The 13,711-nt window shown below is 48.4% G+C and overlaps 3 protein-coding genes across 3 annotated transcripts; 2 read left to right on the forward strand and 1 right to left on the reverse strand.

Moving 5' to 3' along the window:
• Positions 1 to 144: 144 nt before the first annotated feature.
• Positions 145 to 1,942, reverse strand: EYB26_002178 (uncharacterized protein; the record flags this gene model as incomplete). Its single annotated transcript, XM_054261484.1, has 4 exons — positions 145 to 725; positions 794 to 1,131; positions 1,193 to 1,671; positions 1,724 to 1,942. 4 exons carry the CDS (start codon positions 1,940 to 1,942, stop codon positions 145 to 147), a joined length of 1,617 nt encoding a protein of 538 aa, XP_054117459.1.
• A 4,452-nt stretch (positions 1,943 to 6,394) lies between these two features.
• EYB26_002179 (uncharacterized protein) lies at positions 6,395 to 7,955 on the forward strand (the record flags this gene model as incomplete). Its single annotated transcript, XM_054261485.1, has 6 exons — positions 6,395 to 6,521; positions 6,579 to 6,746; positions 6,804 to 6,841; positions 6,898 to 6,975; positions 7,026 to 7,306; positions 7,376 to 7,955. The coding sequence occupies 6 exons, from the start codon at positions 6,395 to 6,397 to the stop codon at positions 7,953 to 7,955; spliced, it is 1,272 nt and encodes a 423-aa protein (XP_054117460.1).
• Positions 7,956 to 8,920: 965 nt separating this feature from the next.
• On the forward strand, positions 8,921 to 13,424 carry EYB26_002180 (uncharacterized protein; the record flags this gene model as incomplete). The annotated part of the gene is made up of 4 exons (XM_054261486.1): positions 8,921 to 9,034; positions 9,111 to 9,351; positions 9,405 to 13,132; positions 13,188 to 13,424. 4 exons carry the CDS (start codon positions 8,921 to 8,923, stop codon positions 13,422 to 13,424), a joined length of 4,320 nt encoding a protein of 1,439 aa, XP_054117461.1.
• Between the last annotated feature and the right edge of the window lie 287 nt (positions 13,425 to 13,711).

A 13,711-nucleotide genomic window follows, 5' to 3' on the forward strand; every position in this document is an offset into this window, starting at 1 on the left:
TCACTCAGGTTCTTAGACTTGTCTTGAAAAAAAAAAATAATAATCACCTGCAAGTAGCTAGTGAGAAAGCTGATCCCTACCACCTTCCCATTCCTACACAAACCAGTGCCACTCAGGCTTTTTCCGAATAGCAATTATTTCCATCTACTCATCGTCGTTGAGATCGACGACCGTCTCCTTCCATTTGCGAGCGGGGACATGTCGTCGGAACAAGATGTCGATCTCACGGAAGGACCTGTGCTTCATCTCTGGAATCCAGATCCAAGCCATGACGGTGCAGATGAAGGCAGTGCCAGCCCAGACATAGCCACTCTTGCCGCCTAGGTTCCACTTATCGTCGTTGAGCATGTAGCTGGCAAGGAAGATGCAAGGAATATTGACCAAGTAGTAGGCACCTCGTCCAATACCGGTTGTCAGGGGCCGGAGACGAACGGAAGATGTCTCGCCGATGATGACCCATGAGGCAGGGGCGGGTCCCAAGCAGAACAGCACGGAAACGATCAAGCCAAGTGATGCTTGCGCATTGCTAGCTGCGTTACTACGGCCAACTGAGGCCGCAATACCCAGCGCGACCAAGAATGCACAGCTGATGAATTGTCCATAGACATAAATGGTGCGTCGGCCGAGGTATGTGGTGAGGACCCAAGAGAGCATGACCATGATCCACTGGAGGGCAGAGGTGATGAGACCAAGTGCAAATGCGGTGTTGTCTGCCATGCCGGCCTCTGAGATGGGTGTGTTAGTTCGAGGTCTAGATATTAATGAGGTTGCAAGAGAAATGGTTGAGACTCACGTTTGAAAAAGTAAACCGCTTGGTTGGCAATCAGATTGCCCGTCAGATTCTGAGATGCGTACACACCGCACACAATCAATGTACGGTAGCGATCGGTGCCTCTCCACAGTTCAATAAGACTGGGCTGCTTCTCGGTCTTCTCAAGATCGATTGTGCGACGCATCATGGCAACTGCGTCGGCGGGATTATCATTTGCACTCGCGCGTCCAAGGCGTTTGACGGCCTTCTCTGCCTCAGCCATACGACCCTTTCGTACGAGCCACCAGGGCGATTCGGGTGCAAAGAAGAGGAGGATGGCGAGAGGAGTAGGGAACATCCACTGGAGTGCAATGGGAACTCTGGTATGACGGTTAGTACAAGTGCTCCTGGATAGGGCGGCATTTATGGGAACGGACGAACCTGTATGCTGAGGAGTTAGGCTTGGATTGGTAGTGGTAGGTGATACCGCCGACAATGATCGCCCCAATAGCCCAGAACATCTGCAGCATCTGCGTTGCTGGAGCTCTCAGTCTCATTGGCACAATTTCGGCACAGTAGGCAGGTGCATTAGCGATAAAAACGCCCCATGGGATGCCTTCCAGGATCTGGGCCGCGAAAAACATCCCCTGGCTGTTGCCGAAATAGAAGATGAAGATGAAGGCGTTTAGGAACATGAGACCGCCAATGGTTGCCCATCGATATCCAATCCAACTAGTAATAGGACCTGCGATGAATACGCCGATGAAGGCGCCGATTGGACCGCTACACTGAAATGCTGACTGCCATGAAGCATCGATAATAAAGTCTCCTTTCACATCGCTCCATACACCGAAATCCTTGGCGAATTGAGCCGTAGCTATGAACTGTCCCATCAAGAAAACGCAGTATGACTCCATGATCTATCGCAGCGTTAGAGAAAGTCATCTGCCTAGACGCGGGCAAGAGTCTTACAATGGTGCATGACATGACGAATGCCCACCAACTGGCAGCGGGATAGGCCTTGACGGCCTCGAGCACAGTCATGTTATGTTCGATATCCTCGGCATTGAGGGCGCCTGCTCTGTCGAAGTCGACCGTCTCGCCGGCATCGTAGATAGGTTCGCCCTTGGAGGTGGGCTGCTCCTCGAGCTCCAACGCCGAGGCCGGCTTCTCTGAGACGACGTTACTCATGTTCACGATTTTTGAGAGATATTGTCTGGTGAGAACGGGAAAAAAGAGGTAGGCACGAGGACTGGGGTTGCAGCTCTTTAATATTTATCCCTGCGACAGCACGCTCGACCTTTTAGCTCAATTGAGAGTGAAGCTTGCTCCGGACTCTGACCGACCTCCACAAGCCAACATCTCCACCACTCATTAAGGTCAACGACTCATTTTTCCGAGCACCACGGTTGCAGCGTCGCATCTCGCAACGTCGCATTCGCGTGGCCATTGCTTCTGATCAAGGCATCTTATTAGCCGTAGTGGGCGTCGGTATATCATCTCCCGAGTTGCTCTAGTGTCTTTGTCGAGCGGAGTAAATGTGATACTAGTTGGGAGTAGTGTATTTCCCCATACGGTGTCAGCTGCGGGTGGTTTTCCAGCCCAGGCCTCCTATTAGCCGGGGTAAAGCGGGGGAAAGACTATGCTCCGTACGTCTTCTTCTTTTTCTTCTTTTATCTGGGGCCCCCAGGCTTCTGGCTCATATCCCATGATTCCCAGCCGATTGTATCCGCCTCTCAGGCCTAAGCCGCCATAGCTACGGTATCCCTTGTGTAGCGTGGTTGCATCGCCAGCAGCATTTCCTCTCACCCCGGATTCTAACCATATGATCAGAGCCCTGCCATCCTACCCGACATGGCAGGGGGACCTACCGGCCGATTACCCTACCTAGTACGTAGATAACTGCTAGAAAGCGCCACCAGCCACTACCGGTACGGGCACTTGGGGCCTCGGGCAGCCTTCGGTTAATTAAGCTCAGGGTTCGGTTAATGGAGGATTCGGCAGGGAGAAACACGCGTTGCAAGTGTTGGAAATATTGCGGCGCAAAAATCCTCCAATAGTAAGGGCCAGAATAGAATTAAGATTGCAGGATAGAAACATGGCTAATAGGAGATACGAAGGGGCCTTGTTGTTCGGGCCAAGCATAATTCGACGACCGCAATTGCGTCCACTAGTAAGTACTATTCAGAACACAATGAATTGTGTGTGTTTTAGAGATAATCCAATCTCAACAGATGTGCAATCTCGGTATCAACCTTCAATTAACCATCCGAGTGGCTACAGCAACCGTTTTCGACTTATCGGCTGACCAGTGTATTCGCCCGAGCAAAGAATCTGTGAGGTGTGTAGCTACATGTTGTTGTCCAGGCGCTCTATTTAACTGGATTACACGCACTGATGTGCAAGTCATACAATCTGTAATACAAACCATGTGATGCTCAGTGGCTACTCCAGTGTTTTCCTCAATGACTCGCCTAGCGGTAGCCAGCATAACATGACCAGAGAACCCTCTCCTGTTTTACAAGGGTGTCCTTCCCGTTCATTATTGTAACTCCTATAGTTACCTAGTAAGCAGGGATTCGGCATGTAACGAGCTTCTCAGTACCGTGTGCTCACTCTGTACTCTGTAAGCTCCTGCAGCGTCCATTTCATCTACCTATCTCGGAAGAAAGTTTTTGACGGCGTCGAGCCATTCTGTAAGCAGCCTCGATGAATGTCCGATGAAGAATATATTAATCCTTATTGACGCTGAGTAAACTTATCTTCTCTGAGGAGCGCTCAGGTTTGCAAATCTGAGCCTACTTCTCTAAAACATGGCATGTCACACTATTTCATGATGCCTTCCCAATGTGATAGTTGGACCTCTGGACCTCTGGGAAGGACTTGTGCAAGCACCGAGACGGCCTCTCCCGTCAAACCCTAAGACAGGGCACGGAGCCCCAAGCGGTGCTGGATTTGGGAATGCCTTCAGCGGTGCCCGATTGGGAATAGAGGATCCGACGGTTATCAAAAGGGTCTTCCCAGTGGGAGAGCGGTTCCTTCCTTTTACTTTCCTCTTCATGCTTAACGTTCTCTGCAGATCAACGCACCTAGCAATACCAACCGGTTTTGGCACCGTCACACCCAACCGGTATCTAAATAAGAACCTCTAGTGACTTTAAATAAGACATCTAGCCTGAATAAAACTTTTACTGTCACTAACTTAGGTCCTTTATAAATTACATAATATTTATTTTTAGATATTATTCACTACCTGGCAAAATCCATTGATACATCCGTGGGCAGAGCAATTCAATTCAAACCGAATAACAAACTTACAAGATATTGAGCTTTTGCATGTTCCTTCACAATTGGCTTAAGTGGCTGGGTTTGGTAACATGACCATCAGTTGAGGATATGATTGCAAAGTTTTCACTCTCCTTTTCCTTCTCTTCTCAGATAGGCGTAGACAAGTTTCGTAGCAATGTCAGGTAAATACGGGTAAGGACATCTGGAGGTATCTACATCATTCGTGAGATTTAACCATTCGCATGATACTTCAAATAATAGAGACGGCCACCTGTGAATAGAATGTTCATGCTTATTCGCCATGGATGGATGTTTTATGCTGGATGAATGAGTGGCTCCTGGCTATCACTAGATGTTGATATCTAGGCACTTACTTCCATTTTGTAAACGGTTTGAAGGGATGCGATTTTTGGATTCGGAGTCCAGGTATTGGCGGCGGAAGTATTGCTTGTGACCGGCGATTAGGGCCGCAGGTTGTAGGTATTATACTCTCTCTCTAAATTGCCAGTTTAGAGTCTATATTTTGAGATGAGAGGATACTAGCAATACTTTGGAAGTAACATAGAAACAGCAGAGGATTCAGTGTTAAAGGTTGGATAGAGGGAGGCTGCTTCACGATGTATATATATTCGAATAGTGTTCTTGTTTAATCGTTCAACATTGAAGTGTCTAACCACGTGCACTACTGTATCAGCGTCTATAGGGCTATGATCAGACCCAATCAAGCGCTACAAAGAAAGACGCCGATGCACATGAAGACGTAGTTGCATGTTCCATCCTTGTGGTTGGTGCATTCGACTCCCCAGGGTGCATGAGCTAACGCCTATCAGAATTAAGCTGCATCTGTATAGGAGATTTCAGATATTGACAAGGTACACATAGGCGCCTTGAGTATCCTTTTGCTCCTCTGTACCCAGGTGCTATCATGATTTCAACCTGGCTGCTCTTCGATCTTGAAATGCTCAGGTTGTGACAGAAATCGTGTGTAGGACTGATCCCTGCAGCATTCGTCATCTCAAGATCTTTCTTGAAGGATATTGACTGGCTATGTAACTGTAACTATTACCACGTACATATTTCATAACTTCGTCTTGTAGACTTGAGGCTGATACAACGTTTTTGAAGTTGACGTTTGTTGTTAGAGGGCCAGGGCGTAACGCAACCCTAATGTAACTAACCCCCATGCAGACCTTAGGGTTTAGCGCTTGGCATGTCTCGGGCTAGGCTCTGTACGTAAATCTACCGGGGTAGGCTATGAGGCAGTGCGGACCCATAAACCCCACAAGGTGGGCAGTAAGCGCTCTTATACGTAGTAAGACAGTCTCAACCAGGAGGATGCGAGTTAGATCCACTGGCTGTGAACATCGAGATAAAAATGGAACGCGTGTCGCCGCTGCCTCCTACTACATAGGCAGCAAGTATCACATCATGTGAAGATTCCAGACTGGAGAATAGAATTATGCAGTGTGGTACAACAAATGCCTAGAAGGGCTGTGCACAAAACACGTAGCTATTCTGTATACAGAAGTCACTTTCTAATCAGTTGATGGTCACTGGATGAAGAGGGGTTGATCGAGGCAACAGCAAACATCCACCTCGTGGACGGAGTAATAATACACGGCATTATGGATGTTTCAGACTTCCAGCGTGCTGTGATTTGCCTGCTGGCTTCTCAGACCAGACCAAACAAGTACGTCGGTGGGTCAATCAAGAGGCAAAGACTCAAGGGGCCTGAGTTAGCGCTGGGACATTTGTCGGATTTGTGGTTTTGTGGGCGACAGGGGAAAAGATTAAGAGTTAGTGATGGAACATGGACCGTTGGCTCCAATGTCTAATCGCCGCCCAATCACGGAATGCACTGATAATGCTGGGATCATTTGCGACACCCCCCCCCCCCTTCGCTCTTTGATCTTTAATCTATCTATCCCCTCTGCCAGTCCTTCCTTCCTTCTTTCTTATACAGTCCTCTGCGACCGTTCATTCATTTCATCCTGTTGCTGATTGCCAGCACTTTCAAGCGTCTATCTCTGTCTGCCATCGAGTTTTCTGACTGCGCTGGTCGGTTGCCGCGTGTTCTCATTCCATCTTGGACGCTTTCGGGCAACACACACCTGTCCTGTTGACTCAATTGCGTCCCTTTTCACCTTTGAACCACAGATCGCATTCACCGTTTGTTGCGATCGACCTCGACAATATTTCGCCTGTCTTTATCCAAAACGACTCCTCCACCGACGCACAGTCGCATACTCGTTCCATAATCTCTCTCACCGGATACCCCTCGTGACGCCTAAGTCGGACACAATCTCACTATAATTACCGATAAAACAACAAGAATCATTATACCATCTCGCCACGATGAACGTAAACAAGAAATTAGATCGCTTCAAGCAATGGGCTGGCGAACGAATGGGAGGAGAGGTCAAGACCAATGTCTCCGAAGACTTCAAGGCCATGGAAACGGAAATGAACCTACGACACGATGGTATGTTGCTAATTGAGTTGCTTTCCAACGATTCCGCCTAACAATTGCTTCTACTAGGTATGGAGAAAATGCACCGGTCCATGACTGCATACGTCAAGGCCATCTCTAAGCGCAAGGAAGGAGACGATAAGGAAAAGACACTCCCAATCGCTCACTTGGGAAGTGTCATGATCCAGCATGGCGAGGACTTTGACTCTCACTCCGACTTTGGTCGATCTCTGGCTTGTATGTTCCGGATAGCCATGTTAAACTTTACATGTACATTGCTAATTGTGGTCTCAGTGACTGGAAGGGCCCACGAAAGGCTTGCCCGTATTCAGGTACGGTCTCGCAAGCTCAAAATGAAGTCTCAGACCTGATGACTAACTTCGTACAGGAAAGCTACTCTGTTCAATCTAGCACAAGCTGGCTCGAGGCTCTTGAGCGAAGCCTAGCCTCTTTGAAAGAGTACCAGGTATGATACTCGTATTATTTGCTGCTTGAAGTAATTACTAACCCGAGTAGAATGCTCGCAAAAAACTAGAAAGCCGTCGTCTGGCCTATGATACTTCACTGGCAAAAATGCAAAAGGCCAAGAAGGAGGACTTCCGTGTCGAAGAGGAACTCCGCTCACAGAAAGCCAAATATGAGGAGACAAATGACGACGTTTACCGCAGAATGATGGATATTCAAGAAGCGGAAGGTGAAAACCTGACGGATTTGACAGCTTTCATTGACGCTGAGCTCAACTATCACGAGCGTTGTCGCGAAGTGTTGGTTCAGTTGAGAAATGAATTACCAGCAGCGTGAGTCGATTCTATACGGAATTACACAAGCAAGACAAAGCCATGCTAATCGGCCTAAAAAAAAAACAGGAATCCGCCCATGTCACAGACAAACAGCCGCCGCCCTAGTCGAGCGCGCTCAAACACGGCGCATTCATACCAAGAGCGATATGAGCCAGTCCAAGAAGTAGCTCCACCCTCACCTCCCCGGCCAATGATCAAGACCAGGCGATCTTCCACATTCTTTGCGCAGAACGACGATACACCACAAGCACGACCAGAATCCGTCTATTCACGTCCAACGCTCAACCGCGTCTCAACTTACGATAGCTCTACGCACTCACGCAACGATGAATCTTATGCACCTAATCGGGTTCATAGTGATCTTTCAGTCCGTACGGCCAGAACAAATTTGAGACCAGTCAGCAAGATCTATGAAGACTACCAGGACGGCTCCTCGTATGGCAACGTGAGCCCGTACGATGATAGATCGGAGTCGTCTGCTGCATCGCAAAACGGCTACTTTTCGCGCACACCCAGCTCATCCGCATTGAACTCTACTTCACCCGCTCAGAAGAAAGGACCTCCTCCACCACCCCCATCACGAGCGACCAAGCCTAAGCCTCCTCCCCCACCTCCTCCAGCCAAGCGCAATTTGATCGGAGCATAAGCGTTACTCGAGAGCGATTCGAGCACCAAGTTTATTGGCCTTTGTATTGATTATGCTATCTGTATTTGTATTTGTACTGTTGAGTTTCTGTGGATCCACGGCTGGTACCATGCAGGATCCCTTTTGATGATTGTTCTTGTTCTTCTAGTTAGTTTTTGGAGAAAGCTTTAACAAGTTGACGTTACGTAGATCAAAAATATTGTGCTTTGACGTAGAGCGTAATCACTGTAATCAATAGTTAGTTATATCAATGTGATAGTTAGCATTGGCCAATGAGAGTAAGACGATACAACCGAGTTCGTGATATCGATTATCCGCTCCGGGGTCAAGACGGACTAGTGCAATGTTGAAGGTGTCTCGCGTATCACATGACACGTTGCCGGAGCACATCCCGAACGCGGTTAGCCCCAGATCACGTGGCTCAACCGTGGCCTTTGCTGGCAAATCTTCGCCCTCGCCGGTTTCCCTTCGTTGCAGAGAAGAAAGCCAGCCAGGCTCAGCCCAGGACCCCCGACCACCAAACTCCGTCGCGTCGTATCCCATCCATCACCATTTTTATCCGCCCAAGCCTTTGAACGCCCTCCCAACGCGATTTTCATTCCATTTAGGGCCCTTTGGCCCGACCGTCGCTGTCAATTTCCGCCGGTCTCGTTGGCAGGCTGTCTTCCCACTTGGTCCTTGTTGTGTCTTGTCCTCCTATTGAGCGAGAGACAAACCACCACCACCACTACCCACCCGCGCTCATCAAGTCTCAACGTCGGTCTTTGAGGCGCATTTCATCGTTTGGCATCGCTTCGCATTTGCGCATCGCTTTTCGCGATCGAACCTTGCGCTCTTTGATTCATCCCATTCATCAAATCGACGCGTTTATTCTACGCCCTCTTAGGAAAATTTCCTAGCAAACCGCCCTCGGCGGGCACCTCCGCCAAATTCGAAACAAAAAACATAAATATTTTGGTCGCAACATGGCTTCAATTCAACAACCACCCAATAATATGGCTGCCGCCAATCCGAATGTCCCTGGCAATCCCAATCTGCCAGGCGAACTAACGCCGCAGCGTTTGCAGGAAGTCTACCAGGCAAGTCAACCCGTATTTTCTTACATTACCTTACCTTTTCTTTTCTTTTCTTTTTTTTTGGCTAATGATTCTGTAGAAATTCCGTGAAATGCAACGGGCTGGAGTGCGTCACGATGATCCCGAATATATCAAGGCGCATAATATTCTCTCGGCCGTGCAAAAACAACAGGCTTTCAATAAGCAACGGCAGCTCCAGCAACAACAGCTCCAGCAGCATCAGTTGCAACAACAACAATTACAACAACAACAGCAGCAGCAGCAACAACAGCAACAACCCAATGGGAGCAATGCCGATGTTGTCGCCAATGGCGTAAATGGTAAGTAAATCGATATCCTGTTTGAGCTATATGAATCTAATCCTCACTTCCAGGTCGATCTACCTCGATATCCTCGGTGTCGAACGGTCAAGTACCAAATGCTGTCGCTGGCGGACTCCAACAACAACCTGGGCAAGTTGCGCAGGCTGGATTGGCGAAGAAATTGGCAACGCCGACGGGCAGCTTTTCACTGGAACAGCTGACTACCTTGCGTAACCAGATCCAAGCCTTCAAGCTACTTGCAAAGAACAGCCCAGTCCCCTTGCCACTCCAAAGACAGCTCTTTGGTGCAACCAAACAGCAAACGGCGTCCCCCGTTAACAATGTGTCGACCGCTGAATCCATCATTGAAGCTGCTACGGAAACCCAGGGAGACAAGTTGGCAGAGCCTGTTGACAAGGAGAGTGAAGCTTTCAACTTCTACGAGGAACTTCAGTCGCCTTACGAGCTGTTTCCCAAGTCCATCAGTTATACCGACCATACGAACAGGGCCAATCGCCCGCGCATCCCAAGTATCTTCCCTACTGGTATTGATTTGGAGCGAGTGCGCGAGGACAAGGAACTGCTCATTTATAACAAGATAACTGCTCGCAAAGCAGAGCTCGCGAAGCTACCTGCGAATCTTGGTGTTTGGGATGCGAGTCGCGGGGAGGTTGCTACTCCTGACGACTCCTTGAAGCTTAAAGCATTGATTGAGTACAAAATGCTCCATCTTTTGCCGAAACAGCGCAAATTCCGTCAACAGATTCAGCATGAGATGTTCCATTATGACAATCTTGGAATGACAGGAAACCGTTCTATCCATCGCCGTATGAAGAAACAGACATTGCGTGAAGCCAAAATCACCGAAAGGCTGGAGAAACAGCAACGTGACGCTCGCGAGAATCGCGACAAGCAGAAGCAAGGCGAGAAGATACAGGCAATCCTGGCACGCAGCCAAGAAGTTTTGCAAAATGGTGCGCAACAACGCGCTCGCATGCAGAAATTGGGTCGCGTCATGCTTCAACAACACCAATACATGGAACGTGAAGAGCAGAAGCGTGTTGAACGTACTGCCAAGCAACGTCTGCAGGCTCTTAAGGCCAACGATGAGGAGACTTACCTCAAACTTTTGGGCCAGGCCAAAGACTCGCGTATTTCTCATTTGCTCAAGCAGACCGATGGTTTCTTGAACCAACTTGCTTCATCTGTCAAGGAGCAGCAGCGCAGTCAAGCAGAGCGATATGGAGGGGATCAACAATTTGAGGAAGAGGAAGAATCAGAAGAGGAGTACGCCACCGATGAAGAGGGCGGCGGTCGCAAGATCGATTACTACGCTGTGGCCCACCGTATTAAAGAAGAGGTTACTGCGCAGCCATCTATTTTGGTCGGTGGCACTCTCAAAGAGTATCAGTTGAAGGGTCTCCAATGGATGATTTCACTTTACAACAACAATCTTAACGGTATTCTTGCCGATGAGATGGGTCTCGGAAAAACCATCCAAACGATCAGTTTGATCACGTATTTGATCGAGGTCAAGAAGAACAGTGGACCTTTCCTTGTTATTGTTCCCCTGAGTACGCTTACCAACTGGCATCTTGAATTCGACAAGTGGGCACCATCGGTTACAAAAGTCGTCTATAAAGGACCCCCGGCCGTTCGCAAGCAGCAACAGCAGACTATTCGCTACGGTCAATTCCAGGTTCTTCTGACAACATATGAATATATCATCAAGGATCGTCCCCTGCTGAGCAAAATCAAGTGGCAACACATGATTGTCGATGAAGGTCATCGTATGAAGAACGCCCAGTCCAAGTTGAGCAGTACTTTGACCCAGTACTACAACACCCGTTATCGACTTATCTTGACAGGAACTCCTCTTCAGAACAATCTTCCCGAACTGTGGGCCTTGCTGAACTTCGTCTTGCCAAGTATTTTCAAGTCCGTGAAATCCTTTGACGAATGGTTCAACACACCTTTCGCCAATACTGGTAATCAAGACCGGATAGATTTGACCGAAGAAGAGCAACTGCTCGTCATTCGTCGTCTTCACAAGGTTCTTCGTCCTTTCTTGCTAAGACGTCTAAAGAAGGATGTCGAAAAGGACTTGCCCGACAAGCAGGAACGTGTCATCAAATGCCGTTCTTCTGCTTTGCAGGCCAAGCTCTACAAGCAGCTTCTTACACACAACAAGATGGTCGTCAGTGATGGAAAGGGAGGAAAGATTGGTATGCGCGGTCTCAGCAATATGTTGATGCAAATGCGAAAGCTTTGCAACCACCCCTTTGTCTTCGAACCTGTTGAGGATCAGATGAACCCAGGCCGCGGAACCAACGATCTTATCTGGCGTACGGCCGGAAAGTTTGAACTTCTCGATCGTGTACTGCCTAAATTCAAAGCTACTGGGCATCGTGTGTTGCTGTTCTTCCAGATGACTCAAATTATGAACATCATGGAGGACTTTTTGCGATTCCGTGGACTCAAGTATCTACGTCTGGACGGTTCTACAAAGTCGGATGATCGTTCCGAACTTTTAAAGCTATTCAACGCCCCCAACTCTGACTATTTCTGCTTCTTGCTCTCGACCCGTGCTGGTGGTTTGGGTCTCAACTTGCAGACTGCTGATACTGTTATCATCTACGACTCGGATTGGAATCCTCATCAAGATCTGCAAGCTCAAGATCGTGCCCATCGTATTGGTCAAAAGAATGAGGTCCGAATTCTTCGATTGATCACCTCTAACTCTGTTGAAGAGAAGATTTTGGGTCGTGCTCAATTCAAGTTGGATATGGATGGCAAAGTCATTCAAGCCGGTAAATTCGATAACAAGTCCACCAATGAGGAGCGAGAGGCACTTCTTCGTACTCTACTTGAAAGTGCAGAAGCTGGTGAACAGCTCAACGATCAGGATGAGATGGATGACGACGATCTAAATGAAATCATGGCTCGATCTGAAGAGGAGTTGACCATTTTCCAGAAGATTGACCAAGACCGTGCTAAGAACGAACAATATGGTCCAGGTCATCGTTACCCTCGACTGATGGGCGAAGACGAATTGCCGGATATCTACCTTGCAGAAGATATGCCGACTGCCAAGGCTGAAGTTGAGGAAGTTACCGGTCGTGGAGCTCGTGAACGTAAGGTAACCCGCTACGATGATGGACTTACCGAGGACCAATGGCTTATGGCAATGGACGCCGACGATGATACCATTGAAGACGCCATTGCTCGTAAGGACGCCAGAGTTGAGCGAAGACGTTCGAACAAAGAAAAACGTTCACGTAAAACAGGTGGCATGGAATCATCACCTGAACCATCTCGGGAAAGTTCTGAAACGCCTCAAGTCAAGAGACGACGCAAAGGTCCTCAGGGCAAGCGTAAGGCAGATGATGCAATTGAAGAAACGCCGCCTGTCAAGCGAAAGAGGGGCAAGCCTTCCAAGGTTGTTGATACTTTGAGCGGCAGTGATCGAGCAGCGTTGCGGAAAATATTGGATAGTGTCTATCAGACATTGATTGACCTTGAACAAGAGATTCCGCCCGAGGACGGAGACGCCGATGAGGAGCCTATGACCAGAGCCATTATTGAGCCTTTCATGAAGCCACCGCCCAAGATGCACTATCCCGACTACTACATGATCATTCAAAATCCCATCGCCATGGAAATGATTAGAAAGAAAATCAACCGAGACGAATATCAAAGCCTGAAGGAGTTCCGAGCAGACATCCACCTTCTCTGTCAGAATGCTAGGACGTACAACGAGGATACCAGTATCTTGTTCGCAGATGCTAATCAAATCGAGGTAAGCCTTTCTGTCTCATAACATCTTTTGAAGTCCGTATACTAATATCGTACAGAGCACCTGTGTGGCGGAATTGAAAAAACTCACGGCAGATTACCCCCAATTTGCCGACTTCGATGACGGAGACGACGGTGCATCCTCCGCTGCGGACGGTACTACAGACGCTCTCGGCGCTGATACCCCATCTGCACAACCCAAACTCAAACTCACATTCAACAGTAACCGGGATAGCACAGGGCCAGCTAACGGGGACGTTGGCAGTGACGACGACGATGACGACGACGACGAGTGATTGTGATTGAGCAAACCTCGTGTTCCTCACTTCAGCAAAATCTGCATGATACATTACTTTTGATGATTCAAGACAAGACCATGCGTGTTTCAAACTCTTATATCCCCTCTTAAGAGATTCTGTGTTTTGACTGCTATTTGTGCCATAATACTTTTTTTCGTTTCTTTCTTCCAATTTCTCTTGATCATTAACTACCTGCTTATGATCATCGGATACGGCGTTCGTTGTGTGCGCGCTTTTGGTATAATGGTGACGGAGTCTCTTCGTGGTGATGGATGGGTCGGTCA

The sequence above is a fragment of the Talaromyces marneffei genome, chromosome 1 (genome assembly GCF_009556855.1).
Source record: "Talaromyces marneffei chromosome 1, complete sequence".
NCBI classification, from domain to species: Eukaryota; Fungi; Ascomycota; class Eurotiomycetes; order Eurotiales; family Trichocomaceae; genus Talaromyces; species Talaromyces marneffei.